We start from the raw sequence: 18,002 nt of genomic DNA on the forward strand, positions 1-18,002 counted from the left end.
AAAATCAGAAACAAAGGAGATGTTTTATGCAAAATATTCCCTCACTGGTAACCAAGTGTGCGTTCCTTTACAGACTGTTTGTCTCTGTGCAGAGGTTTCTTGGCTTCCCTCACATAGTTTCTGTGGTGTGTTGGGTGCGTTTGAAGCATATTGTGTTACATAAAGCAGCTCATTTCAACATTGCATGAATTGTGCCATTGCCTCCCTGCCCTCTGCTTCAGACACACAGCAGCTATGTGATATGTATGAGAGATGTGACTGCCACAGTAAACTCTGTGCAGAGTCATATGGCTTTTGTCAAGCAAGTGACAGTGCTATCAGTACTGGGCCTGATCCTGATCAGGTGTAAACTGCTGCAGCCACTCACACCAGGATGTTTCCAGGAAAAGAAATAAATCAAGAAGGATTTTTTTCTCCTTTACTGGCAACCAGCAGTTCATATTTTTCCAGCTGTGGCTTTCAAGTTTTAGATGACAACCCAAATATTTTCACCGAAAATGAAACTTTCAGGGAAACCCTTTGTCTCTTTTACTTTATTTCCAAATGCAAAACTTTCCTTCACGATTGCAACCAGTGTTAAGACATGGCCTGGATCCTTTGCTTGCTTCTTCTGGCTGGGAATCTGGCCTGTTGAGACCTGAGGTTTCTAGCAGAGAATTTCAAAATTGTCATTTCTCTGATGTTTCAAATAAATGTAGGCAGCTGTCTGAGCCATACATCTACCCTAGCCAAAATATTGTTCATTCCAAGTGGACTTAATCCATTATAAATTGTCTACAAATAATTTAAAAAGCGACAGTGTTTCTTAAATTATCTTATCAAGCTCTTTAAATATTGAAATGCATCAAATATTAATGCTTGGCAATTCAGGGTATCCTTAGTCCTGGTTACTGCAGTTTTCTGATCAGCATTAGAGCCATGTTCTGCCAGCCCTAGAATCTGAAGAGGTGGTACTAGCTAAGGGAAGAATCTGGGGGATTTCTTTGCAGGAAGTCCAAAGAGCTAGGATGGTTTCAGCAGGAATGGAGCAAAGGAGTTAGCAGGCACAAGCAAAGCCAGGAGTAAACATACAGTGATGCATGCACCATCTAAGCATATTGCTGATTGCATGTATGGTCTCCAAGTCCTGCAGTGCAGGTCCAGGGTTAGCTGGTATCAGCAGACTCCTCCAATCATCACCACAGAAGCCCAGTGCTCCTGGGCTTTTCAGTTCCAGTCTGGCCATAGAACCCTCAAGTGTATAAAGTTACATGTAAATTTTGGCTGTTTCTGAATTTAGGAAATTTACAGGGACCAGGCTGCTGTGATACTCATCTCTTCAGCCTCAGAAGCAGCTCTGTCAGAAGGCTGAAAAGTGTGAGATGAAAAAAAGCACTGCATGCAGATTTTACACGTCAGAGAAGCTACACCTATAGAAACTTGAGTCCAAATGAACACAGCTTGTATCAGACCAGCTCCTCCTCCTCTTTCAGCAGAAATCCCAGAACAAAATTCAAGTCTTCTATTTTGTAAGACAAGAAGAAGGTCTGATTTAGCTGACTAAAGTATCTCATTTGGAAATGTTGATATGCCATTTTGCATGCATGTTCCCAGGCTGGTGTCCAGTGAAAGGGGGCTGGGGATATGAGGCAGGCTCTCTGACTTCTGTATTTACCACTCCTGTCTAGGAACCAGGAATTTTCAGGACTTGTCCACCAGCATGTTGTCTGCATGGCAGATTGCCCCAAACTCCAGTCCCTAGGCTTGCAGCCAGGCAGATAAATTGGCAGGGTATCAGCAAGAGGGTTTTGATAGATCCCCTCTTTCCTTACTCCCACCCCACCTCAGCCCCCTGTGTGGTACTGGAGATTCAGCAAAATCAACATGTTCTTCTGGAGTGTTTCAACTTTGACTAATCAGGAAAGTTTCTGACAGAAAAATGTTCCACTGGAAAATTTCTGACCAGCACTAATTAGCATTTTTTCTATTAGCTTTGTCCTGAAGGCACAGTAATTTATGCCTTGGTGAAATAAACAATCACTTAATGATCACTAAGAATTGGACACTCCCCAGGTTTGAGACATATTTGCTTACCCTAAACAGAAAAGCTTGCAAAGCTTTACATACTTAACACAAGGAAAGAATTGCTGCCTGACTTTCTTATGCTTTACCTGGGCACAGGCCCAACTACATTTTAATCACTTTGCTTTAAAAAAGGGGGGAAATAGTGGATTTTCACTTGCAGTACAGTAAGATTCAAGCAACTCTGGAGACAAGCTCTGTATGTGGAATGAGGGATGGACCATGCTCAAAGAGTTTGTAAGACAGTCACAGAAACCAACAGGAAGACAGAAAATGACCCAGGTGCCCTATGAGTTCAGATTTCCTTGCTATTCCTTTGCCACATGACTATATCCTAAACTGAGTTTCTCACTGAATCACAGGATAATTAGGTTGTGAGGGACCTCTGGAGGTCCAGCCCCTGCTTAAAGCTGGGCTGACTTCCAAATTAGATCAGGTTGCTCAGAGCTGTGTCCAGCTTTCATAGCACATAATGCTACATAAATGCACCTGAGCAGCACATCCAAATGTGTTGAAGACATCAGATGCTGTCTGCCCCTCCTCAGAAATCCTTTATTTTGGAACTCTGTACAGGCCAAATGCAGAATAACAAGTCTCTGGCGGGCTTTGGGAAATGACTGCGAATGCTGGGCATATGGTACAGCTTTTGCTGCAGTGAGAATACAGCTACAGGGTCTCCCAGGAAAGCAGGCAGCTATATTTAAATCACTCTTGCGAAATTCACATTGATATTCATAAAAGACATTTCAACACCTCTTTGGTGGCTTGAAACTGCAGCACACAGAATGGGAGAGAGCACTAGTGGCTGTGAAGACCAAGGCCCCATTTTCTCTCAAGGCATTGGCTGTGACAGGCAGAGGACGGACGGCACAAAAAGCACAACCTCCTGGAACAAAATCCTGGAGATGTAGCACTTAGTTGCAGAGTGAAAAGATGGGGACGATTTTCCCCAGGAGGGTGTGCAGCTTTGGGAGGGGACCAGGGTAGACTGTGGGATCCCTGTAGGAGGACCAGGCCCCAGCAGACAAAACCTGACCACCCTTGTCTTGCGCAGGCACCAGTCCTGATCCCTGAGCCTGTGCTCACCAGCACTTCTGCAAATCTGTCCGGTGCCAGGCCAGCCAGAGATGCTCCTCCACATGTCTCACCACCCAAGACAGACTTTATCCCTCTATCCTGCTTCTTTTGGGGAGGAGGAGACGAGTCAGTGGGCACAAAGGTCAATAGAGCTTTATTTCCATCTCCCTGTGGCCCACTCAGTGCTTGGCAACATCGTTGCCTATTTTTTCTTTTGCTTTAGGAGAATGTCTTTCACCTTATCACCCACATACCCTGATACAAACTTCACCTCTCCCAGCAAGGACGAATGGAAAAGCTCTTGATGGAAAATATGAGAAGCTCTTTGGCCACTCTGTTTAGGGAGCAGAGTTCAAAGTGGGTGGTGTCACTCATCCAGAGGGTGACACACAGCGGCTGTGCAGAAGGACAGATCAAAGCCAGAAAACACCCTTCCCCTTGGTCTTGTGGTTACCAAAACTCCAAGTGCAGCATTATCATGTTATTCTCAAAGCCACATATGTTTTTCTTCAGTTATGCACATATGTGGTTTTCAATGTTTCCTTAATGGAATGGAGGACACATGCAATGAATTGAAGCAACAGTCGTGCTTTCCTTAGCCCATTTTGGTTAGCCCGAAGACTTCTTAGGAACAATATATGGAAGTCAAGAGACCTGTGAAACATAAATACACTCACATAATAGTGCCAAATTATTTAGTTTTTTATGCTGCTTTGGGGTAGCTTCATGTCCGTATCCGGACAACCTAATAAAGCATAGAAATAAAATCACATGAATAACCCCAGGGAAGTCAAAAGTGTTATTTAATACTTAAAATTAAGCAGGAATTTAAATACTTTGCTAAATCATGTTCTATTTGTACTAGAGCATAGACCTCCTTAGTCACCAAGCCTGTCTGACAAGCAACAGTGGCTCCTGCTCTTGAAAGGTTGGAGAAACCCCAGGACAGATTTCCAGAAGGGATTTTTCTCATCCCATTACAAGGATGATAGGCACTGATCACTTGGCTGGTGTGCTAGAAAATGGAGGGTTCCCTTAATACTTAATTGTCTTTTGCAACTGATTTGTTTTGCTGCCTGTTTCATGCTTCCACAGGCTGTCTGCTTGCTCTGGGATGCAGAAGTATGCTCCCAGGGCAGCTGTCTTTGTTCTGGATGCCAGGTAGATGCTGGATACCTCCCAGGATCCCCATCCATACACACACACATCCTCTGCAATTTCTAAGATACCAAACAGCAGGAGTCAAATATGCCATTCGAAGTGGTATCTCTAATTGGGCAATTTGTAACATAATAATGAAATAATGTAGTTTATCATTAGTAGTAGAGGTGGAGCTGGTGAGCCCTTAAAAAAACTTTTATTCTGCCAAGTGTTTAACAGATGTTTAGAAAAAATCTCAAACAGTCAAGGTCATTTGTGTGTGGGAATATACAAGGAATTTCCTTCTCCTGCAATGAATCAAAACCACCAAGTTTGAGGATGACATTTTCAATGGAAGTGGCCCGAGTATGGACACCTACATTCAGCCTTAGATATCTAAGTGCCTGAATATGTCTTTCACCAGTTTTCTGTCATCCAGGGAGTTGAGCCTGAAGCAATTAAGTCTCTAATATCTTCTTTACTCCCAGTTGCCACCATAACGTATAATAATAATGACATATACTTAGTCTTGCCCTTTCACTGGAGTCCTTAACATTCCCATTTGCACAGAAGAGATAACAAAGGGCAGAGTTAAGGTTAATATGACTACTTTTCTGACCTGTGACACAGGGCTCCCTGTGCACATTTTTGTCCTTTATCAGCCCTTTCTGAAATGGAAACCTAGGAAGTATGGAAGGTAGGAAGGAGAACAAGGAGTGATTTATTCATAAATACATCTGCAAGGAGCTTCCAGACTGCAGCTTCTACTCTTCACTGTTTCAGGCATGTCCCACAGTGGCTACTGTAATATCAGAGGAATGCTTACTCCTGCTACTGTTGCTAATCTGGGAGCAATCACGTGGCACTTCTTTAATCTCTCTCTCTCTCCAAAAATTTGACTCTTAACCTTCCCTTGCTACAGACATGATGTATATTTCCTTGACATGCTTCCAAGTAGCAAACATGCAAAACCCTGACCTATAAGCAAAGCAAAGGGGAAAAAAAAAAAAAAGATATTTCTGAGAATAAAATTATGTGAGCCTGCAGGAGAGGGAGAAGAGAAATCTGCCTCGGTCATTTCTGTTTGCCTTCACCTAGGAATTACTTTGGAAAAAATAACGAAATGTTATTCTGGGAAGAGGGAAAAAAAAAAAAAAAAAAAAAAGGTGTTCTGGGGTGCAAATCAAAAAAAAAGGGGAGCTGGCATAAAAGATCATTATTTATTTATTTTCACTCATTTATGTGTCAGATGAAGCTGAAAGCTGCCAGATAGCTTCTTTTCAACAGCTTGAAGTTACTGTTGGGAACAGATCCATGTATGGAAGCAAAAGCAGAAAAGCATAGATAAGCTGAGATCCAGCTATGCAAACCATCTTTAGAGACACTTAAAGGACAAGCACCCCAGCTCCTTTCTTTCTGGTAAATTTAGAGACGCTATCATATGAGGGCTTTTTTCCATTCTGCTTTACCCACAACTGCTGAGACTCGGCTGGGGTAAGTGAAAAGCAATTCAGGCATTTCTTGGGAACACCTAGGTATTCAGTTAGACTGACATCCTGAGAAAAGCTGTAAATCTGGGGCTACGGGATGACTCCAATAGCTGGAGAGCAGTTAAGCTCTCTGAGTAAGGAACATGACATATAACAGCTTTGCCGCTGGAGGGACAGAAACTTTCCAAGTGTCTGAAAGAGGCAAGAGAAAAATGTTGGAAAATAAGCATTTTATCACGGATTTGCAGTCTGACTGATGTTAGAGCTTTGGCGGACAGAGGGGCAGGAGGGACCGGTGGTGGTTTCCAGTGTCTGAGTCTTTTTGTGTTTCTATTTAGAAAAATTCATAAAAATAGTCAATGGCTTTTTCTTCTCCGTTCTGTCCTACTTTCATTTTGAGAAACATGTCTCATTTGGGTTGAGCTGACTGGACATTAGGAAGAGCTTTTTGTAAATGACTGTTGTTTTTCTTGGCACTTGAAGGCAGTTTGTCAATGCTTCTCTGTAGATTTGAGGTTGATTACATCCTGTGCAAGGATTTTTAGTACAGTTTTAATTGCCATTACAGTGTTGTGAATGTCGACCCCAGCGAAAACAGCTGTATGCTATTGTGAATATTTTCAAAGCAGTGAAGTAATAGCTCTCCCTCAAACTAGCACTGAAATGTGTTAGTGTTGTGAACTGGGCACTGTCAAAAAAGCAGGGTATACCCTTGGCAGAAAGGCTTTCTCCATGGAATGCATTGTTACAAAGAACACAAAAAAAGCTTTTTGTAGCCTTGGCTTAATATCTTGTTGGTTTGAGGTAGTACAGTTAAACATGAGATTTTTCTTTAAATGCTACAGTATGGCATTTGGGTAACAGTTCATGTGCTTTCAGGTGTTATAATATGGTATTCATACTCCCAATGCAAAGTGCTAGGTAAAGCTCCCTCATTTTTCAGGTGGTTAATAGACTGGAAAAAGCATTAGAGCAGGTGAAGTGAAATTATACAGAAAGAACTGAAAATAATATCGGGAATATGACTGAAATTGTAGGAGATTTCCAGAGATATGAAGGATGATTGTAAAGGGAAATTACTAGACCACAGATGTCATAAACATTTCCATTCATGAATGAAAATGCTTTCCCTTGTCATTACATAAGAAGAACATAATGGAAGTGTTTGCTTGTAACTCCATATTAGTCTGCAGTCAAGAGGGCCTGTGCGCACAGCCCTCGTTTCCCCTTATTTCCATGGATATTCCCACATTCCTCATTTTTATACTCAGTGAAATACAAATCTTCTCTTTGCCTGGTTTCCTCTCAAGTGCTGAGAAGAAAATACTCAAAATTATGCTGCAGCTGAGATTTGTATTTGTCAGGCAAAGTTTTATTTTTTTGACATGTACCTTTTCAATATATATCACCTGTCTATTGAAATGTTAGCACAGAAATTAATCTTTAAGTAATTGGGGTCAATAGATAGCTTTTTAATTGCTATAGAGTCATTAGCAAATAAACCTTTTGGCTGTTATTGCGATGAAAGAAAACTTCTGCATTTCACACTTACTCAGATTGCTTCTATTTTCTGTTGGATTTGGTTCTGTTTTATAGGTTATTGTGAGCCTACTGATACATAAAAGCTTTTCCCCAATTTTTTCTTCCCCCCCCACTCCTGTCTCTTAGAGGCTCTGCACTTCCCATTCCCCAGAGATAAAGACTAGCTGATGGGCACGTTCCCTGAGCAAGGAATTACCCAACAGTTGTGCTGGGCAGGTAAGGAAGGGGATGGCAGGAGGGAGCTGGAAAAGCTGGGACCTATTTAATTTGATCTTCCCATTTGGCCCAGAGGCTGAGGCAGCGTGGCCCCATAGACAAAGCCCCAGGACAGGAGTCATCACTTGGTTTCCAGCCCCAGGGCAGACCTGCCCAGGGACCTTGTGAACTACCCATCCTTTGTGCCCCCCTCCTCCCCTCCCTCTATCAGAAGCATTTTCAGGCGGGCTGTGTTATCAGTAATGTTTATTATTATTAACAGTGTACAGCTATTATTAATATTTACTATTGATTAGTCATGGGTATTGCTAGTGTTTGTTTGGTCCCTTGTGCAAAGCTGATGGGATCTCATTCAGAGACCCTAGACCTGAATATAAATAGTCATATAAAGCATTAGCGATAGTATCACTAACATGTCTTTTATAAGTGACTAGTCATTATGAGTGCTGCAGTCTCCGAGCATCCGCCACGAGGTCCTCCTACGCACCATTCTTTGCCAGAGTGCAGGCAGGAGAGGGGGAAGGGGGAGCTCTGCTATTTCTCACAATCAGAGCGAGGCTGCCGAGCTGAGTCGGGGCAGCACAAAACCCAGGAGTCAGTAACAAGGGCAGAGCTGAGTTCAGTGCTTATTCTCACTAGCTGTGGACAAGGGTAAAGCTGCTCTCCCCCAGGAGGCACTTGAAGCAAGCAAGAATACGTTGTGTGTATTGTGCAAGGAGTCAAAGGCACACAGGACTTCCAGGTGCACTGGTGGTTTGTGTTCCTAAATCTTAGTGGCTTTCAAAAAAAAAACAAACCAAAAACCAATGCACTTGGATTTCAGACATCAGGTCTGAAGAAGTCTTTGCACCAGATATCCACAACTGGTCCATGAATTCAGGCTTTCTTGTGAGAAGGGAAAGCCATGTTTGTGGTTTATAGTGCGCCCAAGAAGAAAGCATCCTCAAAATAAATCACAAAAAGAGCTACACCATAAAGTCACTCAGCGAGGATTTCGCAAACTGGCTCTGGCTTGAAGTAAGCCCACAGTATATACTCCTCCTTCTGACAATTTCAATATTTTTATGATGATTCCTGAAATATGAAGTTCAGATACCATCTCTGTCTTTTCTCTGGTAAATCAGAAGATTGGAGCAGATTCTGGAGTCACATTGACAGACTGATCCACTTCTCTGGCCAGATATATTTTATTTCCCTATGTTCTAGAGCAATGGGCTTTATGTGATAGCTCTACCTGTTCGCTAGAAACCTGCAGACCTATTTGCTAGTTCAAATCTGGTTTGCCTAAGGAATTCAGACCTGAAGAATATGATGTTCCAAAAAAAATCTCTAAATGGGAAGCTGTCTTCTTTGGTGTTCTTGTTCCCAAAACATCATCTTCCTATTCTTGTCTCTCTTCCTTCAGGGTAAGGGACAACGATCTATCTAGGGAGGCCTTTACCAGAGGACTCACAAATACAGGCAGTTTTCTAGAAGGAATGGCATTTTAGGAAAAGTTTGTGTTTGTGGGCTGCAAGCACCACATGTAAATAGTGCAGCATGTACCATGGTGCTCATGGTTTGCAGTCTTACATGTAGCAGCATAAATATGTCCAGTATCTTCTATGCACATGTGGCCATAATCCTTTTGAGTAAGAGTAGAACTTCAGATAGGAACTGAAAATTCCTGTCTTTTGGAGAAACTTTGCTACCATTTTTGTTTCACTGTGTTAAACTCTGGACCATCCAGCCTCACAAACTTTTTTCTTTACAAATTTTTTTGTGTAATGACTGACTGCACAGCATGGAGAGATGAGTAAATGACCTTCAATGGCATTAGCTGGTCTAAATCCAGCTGTCATTTTTGGTTATTTACAGACATGAACTACTCCTAAATTTCCATCCCGTGATACAAGTTGCCTTTAATGCCAAGCTGGAGTCTAGCTCTTACAGAATAGCTCTGGAGGATACTAAGTTTCCAGGTACTCATCATATCACTAGCAAACTTAACTATGGTACTGCTGAATTTTGTTCACATGGGAGGAATCCTGGTGCTGGGGTTTGCAGACAAGGTATTCAGCAAATGGAGAAAGCCTCTTTACAAATGCAGGAAAAAATAATCTGAATTCAGAGTTGCATGTCCTTGAGATAAAAAGCTCAGGTTTAGAGGTACCCAGGACTTTTTCCCTAAGTGGTCAGCACGATGTGCCAGCAGGCTGGCTAGGAACATGGCTGCAGAGATCTGCTGTTCCAGTGTGCTTCAGATGGACTCCAGCCATGAGCCTCACTCTTCAGAGCCACCATCAGCTGATCTGTGCTGCTATGGGAAGAGGCAACAACATAAGCAGTGGTGGTGCCAATTGACAGGTAAAACAGGCAATTTATGAGTTGACATTCATTTTGGAGTTGATCCTTTAAGAAACTCAGTATTATTCTGGCAACACATGGGGGAAAATCATAGCAGCAATACAGTAAATCTGGAGGTCTTCAAAACTTAGTTTATTCTTATCTAGGGCTCCAACCGTCACTGTGATCTAATCACAAATGTATTCTTATTGCATGGGGTCACTGCAGGGCAAAGCTGAAGTTGTTTTGATTTCCATACTTCAACATATTTGGATTTCTTTCATATTTAATGCTGAACTTCCTCCTGAGTTTGGGATGTTTGTTTTTAGGATCTTTCCCAAATTCTTGGAATGCTGAACTCTGACGTTGGTAACATAAAATGCAGGTTTCAGTTTGTGCTCTCTCTAGCTAAGGCTTTTCCAGAGGGAAGGGAAGAGAAGGGAAAAGAAGAAGCGAAGCGAAGCGAAGCGAAGCGAAGCGAAGAGAAGAGAGAAGCGAAGAGAAGAGAAGCGAAGTGAAGAGAAGAGAAGCGAAGCGAAGCGAAGCGAAGAGAAGAGAAGCGAAGCGAAGAGAAGAGAAGAGAAGAGAAGAGAAGAGAAGAGAAGAGAAGAGAAGAGAAGAGAAGAGAAGAGAAGAGAAGCGAAGAGAAGAGAAGAGAAGAGAAGAGAAGAGAAGAGAAGAGAAGAGAAGAGAAGAGAAGAGAAGAGAAGAGAAGAGAAGAGAAGAGAAGAGAAGAGAAGAGAAGAGAAGAGAAGAGAAGAGAAGAGAAGAGAAGAGAAGAGAAGAGAAGAGAAGAGAAGAGAAGAGAAGAGAAGAGAAGAGAAGAGAAGAGAAGAGAAGAGAAGAGAAGAGAAGAGAAGAGAAGAGAAGAGAAGAGAAGAGAAGAGAAGAAGAGGGGAGAAGGGAGAAGGGAGAAGAAGGGAGAAGGGAGAAGGGAGAAGGGAGAAGGGAAGGGAAGAGGCATGCATTTCATTCTGGAAAACTCTGCATCAGTTTACTTATGTGGAAAGGTGGGCATAGGTAGAAGGAAGATACTCACAGAACTAGGATGCTGGAAAATGTGAGGATTTGGGGAACGTGGTACAGTTGGAAGACATATGCCCCAGACTAGCATGGATTCCGCTCAGCTTAACAATGACAATGACTAATGGCTTGTCTGTAAATACCCAGAGGACAAACACTTGGGAACATCTGCCAAGGAGTGCTGTTTGGGTATAGATTTTCACCTACCAGGCTGGCAGATTCAGTCCTTGGGTTGTTTTACTCCCCATGGAAATATACTCTATTGAACAATGAGTAAAGCCTTTTTCCTACCCTGAGTCTCCCAATGTTTTCAAGCCCCTCATCATGTGCAGGATGAGTTTCACCAGAAGTTTTGTCCCTGGGATGTTTTGCAGGTTATCCCACAGATCACGGTGTGCCCTGGAGGTTGCAGGCTAATCCTGCATGGTGCCACCACATACCGTTTCCTGCTCTTCCAGAGAATCACAGAATAACAGAGAGTTGTCCTTCCATTCATCAGAACATCAAATTGCCTTTTCTTTCCCTCTTATATGAGCAAAAACATGAAACTAGAGGAAAATGTGAAAATGGAAAAATAACAAAACATGTGAAGTGCAGGTATGTGGCCTGCAAAACTACTGCTGCCTTTCTATCCCCCCTACTAAGGCTTTATTGAGTTCCTGTTAGAAACTTCTGCACATGATGTGTTTCCTTTTTGCTTTCTTCTCTACCTTGAAGTGTATCAAACACCATTTGGTTGCAACATGGCCAGAATGGGGTTGTGGTCTCCTCCGTTGGCTAGATGGGTCCCTGCAGACTGCCTGAACAGCAATGTGCAAGGAGACAAATGGCATGCCGCCATCCTGGGCTACCTGTACAGCCCCTAACCAGGTGGGAGATGGGCTGGGATCCTATGATGCAATCTACCTGAAAATGTTTCTCCAAGCAGCTAGGTCTCCCAGGCTACAGGGAGATCTCACTGAGGTGGTGATCTTTATCCTTAACGTTCAACAGATTTTAGGAAGCAAGGGACAGGACATGAGTTTAGTGAAGGTGATGGAGGAGCCTGGCCTGCAGGGCTTCAGTGTGTCAGGCCTCAGGCAGAAGTCTGAAGAGCCCTGAAGCAGCTGAGGGGACATGCTTGTCCACCTGAGGCAGCTCTGACCACTCTCAGGCTTTCTGCAGGGGCCTTGATGGACCAGTCTTATCTCTTGCCCTACAACCTCTTCACCCTTCCAAACCAGCTTGCTTTGATGCCTGTTTCCAAAAGTATCAATGATGCATCAAGGTTTAGGCTTTAATGTAGGAATAGGGAGCCTCTGAAACAGCCCGCTCACATGCTGACTCCCAGCATCAGCAGCTGCTATATCCTCAGACCAGAATAAGGAAGGAAAACCAAGGTGACATCTACTTTCCACTTTCCCAGCATCTAATTCTCAGGTCATTGCTTTTGCTGCATTTTGGCAAACATGATAGTAGAAATACCCCATGTTATCTTACAGAAAAGCTCCAAGCAGAGGTCTTGTGCTTCTGCCCAAGATGTGGCAATAAACATTTGGATTTGCTGTTAGTGTGTTGAGGCTGCCAACATGTACACAGTAAAAGTAAACCCTTCCTGTGGCCACAGACCACAACATGCTAGTGATCCATGGTATTATCCTGTTATTTAGTGAGTCATTTTCGCTGCTGAGAATACACGCAGTTGAATAAGTTGTTAACAATAACACTGGATGTGAGAGACAAGTGTTTGTTTTACTCTGGTGTAACTTATTCCATATGGTCCTTTAAAAAATGTTAAATGTTAAGTCACTTTGGCCTGCCAGCTATTATTTCAAGATGACCTCCCGGATTTAGCCTGCTTTTCAGAGCATAGCTATTTGAAGCAAGGCTCGGAAAGCATCTCCTGTCCAGGATAAATGCCCAGTTCAGGAGCAAGACAGATGTTCTGGATTGTCCTATCTTTAGCTGGATAAGTAGGTCTCCATTTTTATCAGTTGTCCAGAATAGTGAAGTTTACTGCTGCTCTGCTGCCTGCTGTGACACCTTTCAGATGTAAGCCACATGATATACCAATGTGCTGGCACAGGACAGAAGCCATATCCTGACTGAAGAGCTAATACAGGTTTCACTTGTAGCATTTACCTCCCATGTGTTTTTTTCTAAGTTTCTGATGAGTCAAATCTTTGTGGAAACCTTCTAGCAGGTTTTCCAAATCTTCTTGTAGTGCTAATTTATGGGCAAAATGCTGCAAAAAGAGAGATATGCAGCTATGAAATGTGTCTTTGTTGCGCTCCCTGGCTACACTACTCTAAGGTTTAACACAATGAGCTCCAGCACCACAATAGACCCTTGTGTGATGCCCTGCACTTGTGTTCCTGCCATGTTCTACACTGGGCCTAGTCCACAGCACTGCTTGGAAAACAAATGCATTAAAAAGTTTCTCTTGTTTTGAAAATCTTTTTGCCACTGGTTATGGAAAATAGATGCTCCGAGAAGCATTTTTCTCTATAATTGAGAGATTTGCTTTTTGGCATGAGTTGATTTGATCTGAAGTGAATTTCTGAGAACAAGAGTAACCAATACTTTGAGCATTTTAGAGCCTTGCTGGCATTCTTCCCCTGAAGTGTGACATATCTCCAACTTAACCTAGGCAAAAAGAGTTAATCTTGAAGGTTCTCTGCTGTGAGTGTGTATGAGGATCTTTATAATCCTGTGGAAAACAGTGTGTACAGAGCATGCATGCTTTGGTGTTGGAGAAGAGAAAATAGTACTGCCTGCCATTGAAAATCTACTTAGTGGGCAATGATTGGTTTGTTCAGCTACCAATTTCTGGGTAAGATTCAGGACAAATCATGAGTATTTTAGAAAAATTAGTCCCTTTCTAGACACTTGAGAATCTCCATCATAAATCACCAAAGACCCATCCAAGGATCCATACTTCAGTGACAGTTCTTGCATTTTTAGAGGCTGGGGCAAGCCTGTCCAGGTGTGCACCTTGTTTGTGCCTGGAAAGTGTCTTAATGCGTTAAAATGCCTGAAGATGTACCTCCACAATAATGCACTAGAAATCTTTTGGCCCTTGACCCTTAATTTCAATGTTCTTACTTTAAAAATAATGAGGCAGACTATTTTTAAGCATGCTTTGATGAACAGACCTAGAGGAATGCTACAAAACAGGGCAAGTTTGTAAGCATTACAAGCTGTGCCACTACTCATGTTTTCTAGGTATTTTCTGTCCCTGTTGATAAAAACATACCCAATTTTAACATTCTTCTCTTTGAAACAGACAGTCTGATTATCTTGAAATGTGTCTTGATGTATGTAGCCTAGGGAAAATTACAGAACAAGACAAGTTTGAAGACTCTAACCTTAATAAAGCTGATGTTTTGCCAGCACAAACTCCCTGCCTTCATTCTGAGTTGTAATTTCTTTTCTTGTCTTTGGAGTGGATTTTATTTGACACATGTCCCTTCTTTAGTGGCTGTGACTTGTGCAGAGACTTCACTTTAGCTAGTTCTTTCCCCCCAAAACCATCTGCAGGAAGGCACTACGGTGAGTTGGGCTCTTTGAAGAGCTGGATGTGTGCTGAACATGGCAGATGTGTATGCCCTGATTGACTTCAGGTGCAGTCATGCCCATGTGTAGCCCATTTGTCACATGGTTCCCTGTATTAGTCGTCAGCTATTGAACTCCTATGGTGCCAATGTCTACATTTATGATCCTCTGTACAGTCACTCAGGAGAAATGGGGACTTGCAGGACAGTGTCAGGCTGTCAAGGAAGGGAAGGGCCGTGTGGTTAGGTTACCCCTCAAGCATTTCCTCGCCAGTCACAGGGAGACAAGTCTCATTAATCCCAAAGCACACAAAGTACCTCCTGACCATGAAGGCAAGCTGGACACAAGAATGGTAGAAATAGCTGGTTTATTGCCATACTTCAAACTGACATAAACACAGGGCTGACCAACAGCCCCCAGTCAGTCCTGAGTATGTCACTTGCTTTACCTTATCTTCTGGTCTGTCCCCTTTATTCTTCTCAGGTTCTGCTTCTTTACCAAGTGCCTCTCCTCCCAAAGAAGCCATCCACCTGTGCTTACCTTTCCCTCACTGGCCCCAGGTTCCCTGACTTATTTGGTGCTCACAATATGGTTGCCTTGGTAATATCTACCTCAGTCAACAATTAAGCTAGTACCCTGCTTTTGTTATATGCAATGTTTCTCATTTCTACCATTTCTCATGCTGCTGTCTAGTTTGTGTAACTGCTGGTCAGGGATGGTCAGCTGCATATACATTACATATACTCTTCTTATGATCTGCAGGTTCTGGTAGCTTCTCATACCTTTACTTCATGTTGTATCTTATACAGCCATAAGCCAGGGATAACCAAAGACATTATTTTGTCTTTGCTATGGGCAGTGCCCATATGTGCCCCTGTGCTGTTGTCTCATTAGTGTTGCAGTTTGGTCAGGGCAGGCTGTTTGTCCACATACCTCAACTTGCAGCTCACAGTGGGAGAAGGCTCCCAGCAGGGCAAGTGAAAGGAACCACCATGGCTGGACAAATGTTTCCAACACGAGCCTTCTTGTGTCGCCTGCTTCTGACAGCATTTGGGTAAGCTTCAAGGTTCCTATGGCTAAGCATGAAAAACTAATGGAAGAGGTTGCTAAGAGAGTTATATGGCTATGAGCCTGGAACAAACCTTGACAGGACAAAACCCAAGTGGGATATATCATGGGCTTTGGAGCAGCAACAAACTCTCTTCCCCAGTGGCTCATTTGCCCAGGAAATTGACCGCCAGCCTGGAACCAAGGTCAGTCCGCTCCCAGGTTGCATGAGCTTGGATAGCATTTCTACCTAGATCTGTTTTTCTGGCGTGACCTAATTTCCAGTGCTCTGACTGCTTTCCTACACCAAATCTTTGTCCAAAGCCTAAAGGCAGGTTCCCTTTGCTTTCACACTGTCTCCTGATTGTCCATCTCTCAGACATATCTTTCTAATGAAATGATGTTGAGAGCTATGTCATGTACGCTTGATCAGAACTCAACAGAGGTTTGGTCATGCTAATCTTAAAACCTTTCTGTGACAGACTTCTGCCTCTCTACCAATAATCCAGTTGCCTACACCACTACTCTCATGGCTATAGAAAGCTTTTCCTCATGTCAAACTTCAGTATCCCTGCCTGTAGCTTCACCTCCTGACTTCTTATCAACAGTAGGAGTGAGAAACCTCTATACTTTCAGGTTTGTGAGGATATATCTTCTCTTGACTTTACAGTCTGCATTCCTGCAATGTTGCCTCTTGAATCATGTCTTCTAGACCTCTCAGTTCTCTTATTTCTTCCCATTGGTGGCTCTGCAGCTGTTGCCTGCCTTCCTGATGCCACTATGTCATGTAAATACAGCTGTTAACTCTGGAGTCTACTATTGGCAAATAAAATGTCAGGTACTGTTAACAGCCCTGGCACAAATACCAAAATACCACACTGGTGTCTTGAGCTGCAGGGACCAGAAACTTTCTTAGTGACTGAGGTGCACGTGGAAGGGAGTGAATGAAAGAGGAAAGACTGTTTTCCCCTCAGCCCTGCTAAGACACTGGTCTACTAAACATATAGCTGCCTACACACCAGTGGATCAGTTCTACTGCCAGATCTCTGTTCTCTCTCCATACAGTCATGCCTTCCCATCCCCACCATTCTGTCCATACCTGCCACTGCACTGACCGTGTTGCTAGAGCAGGAGGCGCAGCAGCAGCCAGGGGATGCTTGAATCCCCAAGTCCCTGCTCTGCCCTGTCTCCCTGATCTCCAGCCTACATACATATAAACACCACAGCAGCCATTGTTCCTGGACTGACAGCTACACTCAGGAAATTGTCTCACCTGCTGAAGATATTGGAGCATTCGCAGAAGAGCAGTTCATCTGAATAAGCAGAACTGCAGTGGGAAGAAGTCTGAGCTTGCACAGTTTGCATTAGGAAACATCTGCATGCACACACACACACACACACACACACACACACACATCCATGTCCCTCCTGCACATACAAACAACAGGGCTACAGCCTCAGAACCTAAAGAGTTTTGCCAGAAGCTGGGAACATGTTCCCATAAGAGCAGAAGATTTTTATAAAAGACTTGGGGATTCTAACCACGAGGCAGGTGGCAAAGGAGCATCTTCAATCATTTTAAAGAATCATCACAATCCAGAAAGCCGTGAAAAAGCCATTCAGCTCAGGGCAGCTTTCAAACAGGCCGTGTTTGAAATTCCACAGGGGAAAAGGCTGGCACATGACAGCATGGGGAATTTGAAAGGAGAATGCAGTCTCACAAACGGTGCAGTTTCATTTCTCGAAAATCTCCAGCAAAAAAACAAACCCATAACCATTAAGTAATCCAGAAGTTAAATCTGGTTTTCTCATGTTTCTCTCTTTTTTGGTTAAATTCTCTTTACATGCAGGGCTTCAATTACTATGTTTAGGACATGCAGCATTGTTTACTGCCTCACTGCTGCTTAAGTGTGCACAGAGAAGACAAGCATTTTTGTTCTATACGTCTTCAGAAGTGCTAATAGAGCAAACTGTGACAGGATAGCAAGATCTCTGTGTGTACCAGTGGGAGGCCCTGTCCACTGGACTCAAGTCTAAGCTGCGGGGAGAGAAGGGAACTGGGACAAGAACTGTGCTGCTGCCTCAGCTGTTCCAGGGACAGAATCAGCCAGAAGCAAGGACATATGCCTTCTCCAAGGTGCTGTGGGGAAGACAGAGGAGCACAGAAATTCCCAGTCCTGCGGGTCCTTGTGGCCTAAAATTGACTGCTGCATGCTGATAACAGTGGACAGCAAGTTCCTCTGCTCCACTCTGTCCCCAGGATTTGGGCTAATCCCTGGCAGAGCTGGTTAATGCTGGAGGGACATCTAGCCAGGCAAGGCCACTTGGAGGTGAAACAAGGCAGAGCTGAGGCAGAGGTTGGTGAAGTCAAAGCAGCAAGAAGGCAAGGAAGATTTCTGATGACCCTGAAAGGACAGTACAGATTAAAGCCCATTATAATAAAGACAAATTTCTCTTTAAGAGAAGTCATTTCACATACTCTTGCCTAATGGCCTTGGTTTTTGCAAGGTGTTTCAGCAGCTTTCTTGACCTGGGGTTTATAAGAAA

At 43.3% G+C, this 18,002-nt stretch overlaps 1 protein-coding gene across 6 annotated transcripts in view; it reads left to right on the plus strand.

Annotated features, from left to right (window-relative positions):
- The first annotated feature begins 5,669 nt into the window (after positions 1–5,669).
- SLC8A1 (solute carrier family 8 member A1) overlaps positions 5,670–18,002 on the plus strand; it is a 136,073-nt gene continuing 123,740 nt past the window's right edge. For all 6 annotated transcript variants that reach the window (XM_064446585.1, XM_064446588.1, XM_064446589.1 and 3 more), the window contains exon 1: positions 5,670–5,772. In XM_064446585.1, coding sequence (XP_064302655.1) covers positions 5,720–5,772 — 53 coding nt within the window. In that variant the 5' untranslated portion in view covers positions 5,670–5,719. The remainder of the gene's footprint in view (positions 5,773–18,002) is intronic.

Source organism: Phalacrocorax carbo, chromosome 3 (genome assembly GCF_963921805.1).
Source record: "Phalacrocorax carbo chromosome 3, bPhaCar2.1, whole genome shotgun sequence".
Taxonomy (NCBI): domain Eukaryota; kingdom Metazoa; phylum Chordata; class Aves; order Suliformes; family Phalacrocoracidae; genus Phalacrocorax; species Phalacrocorax carbo.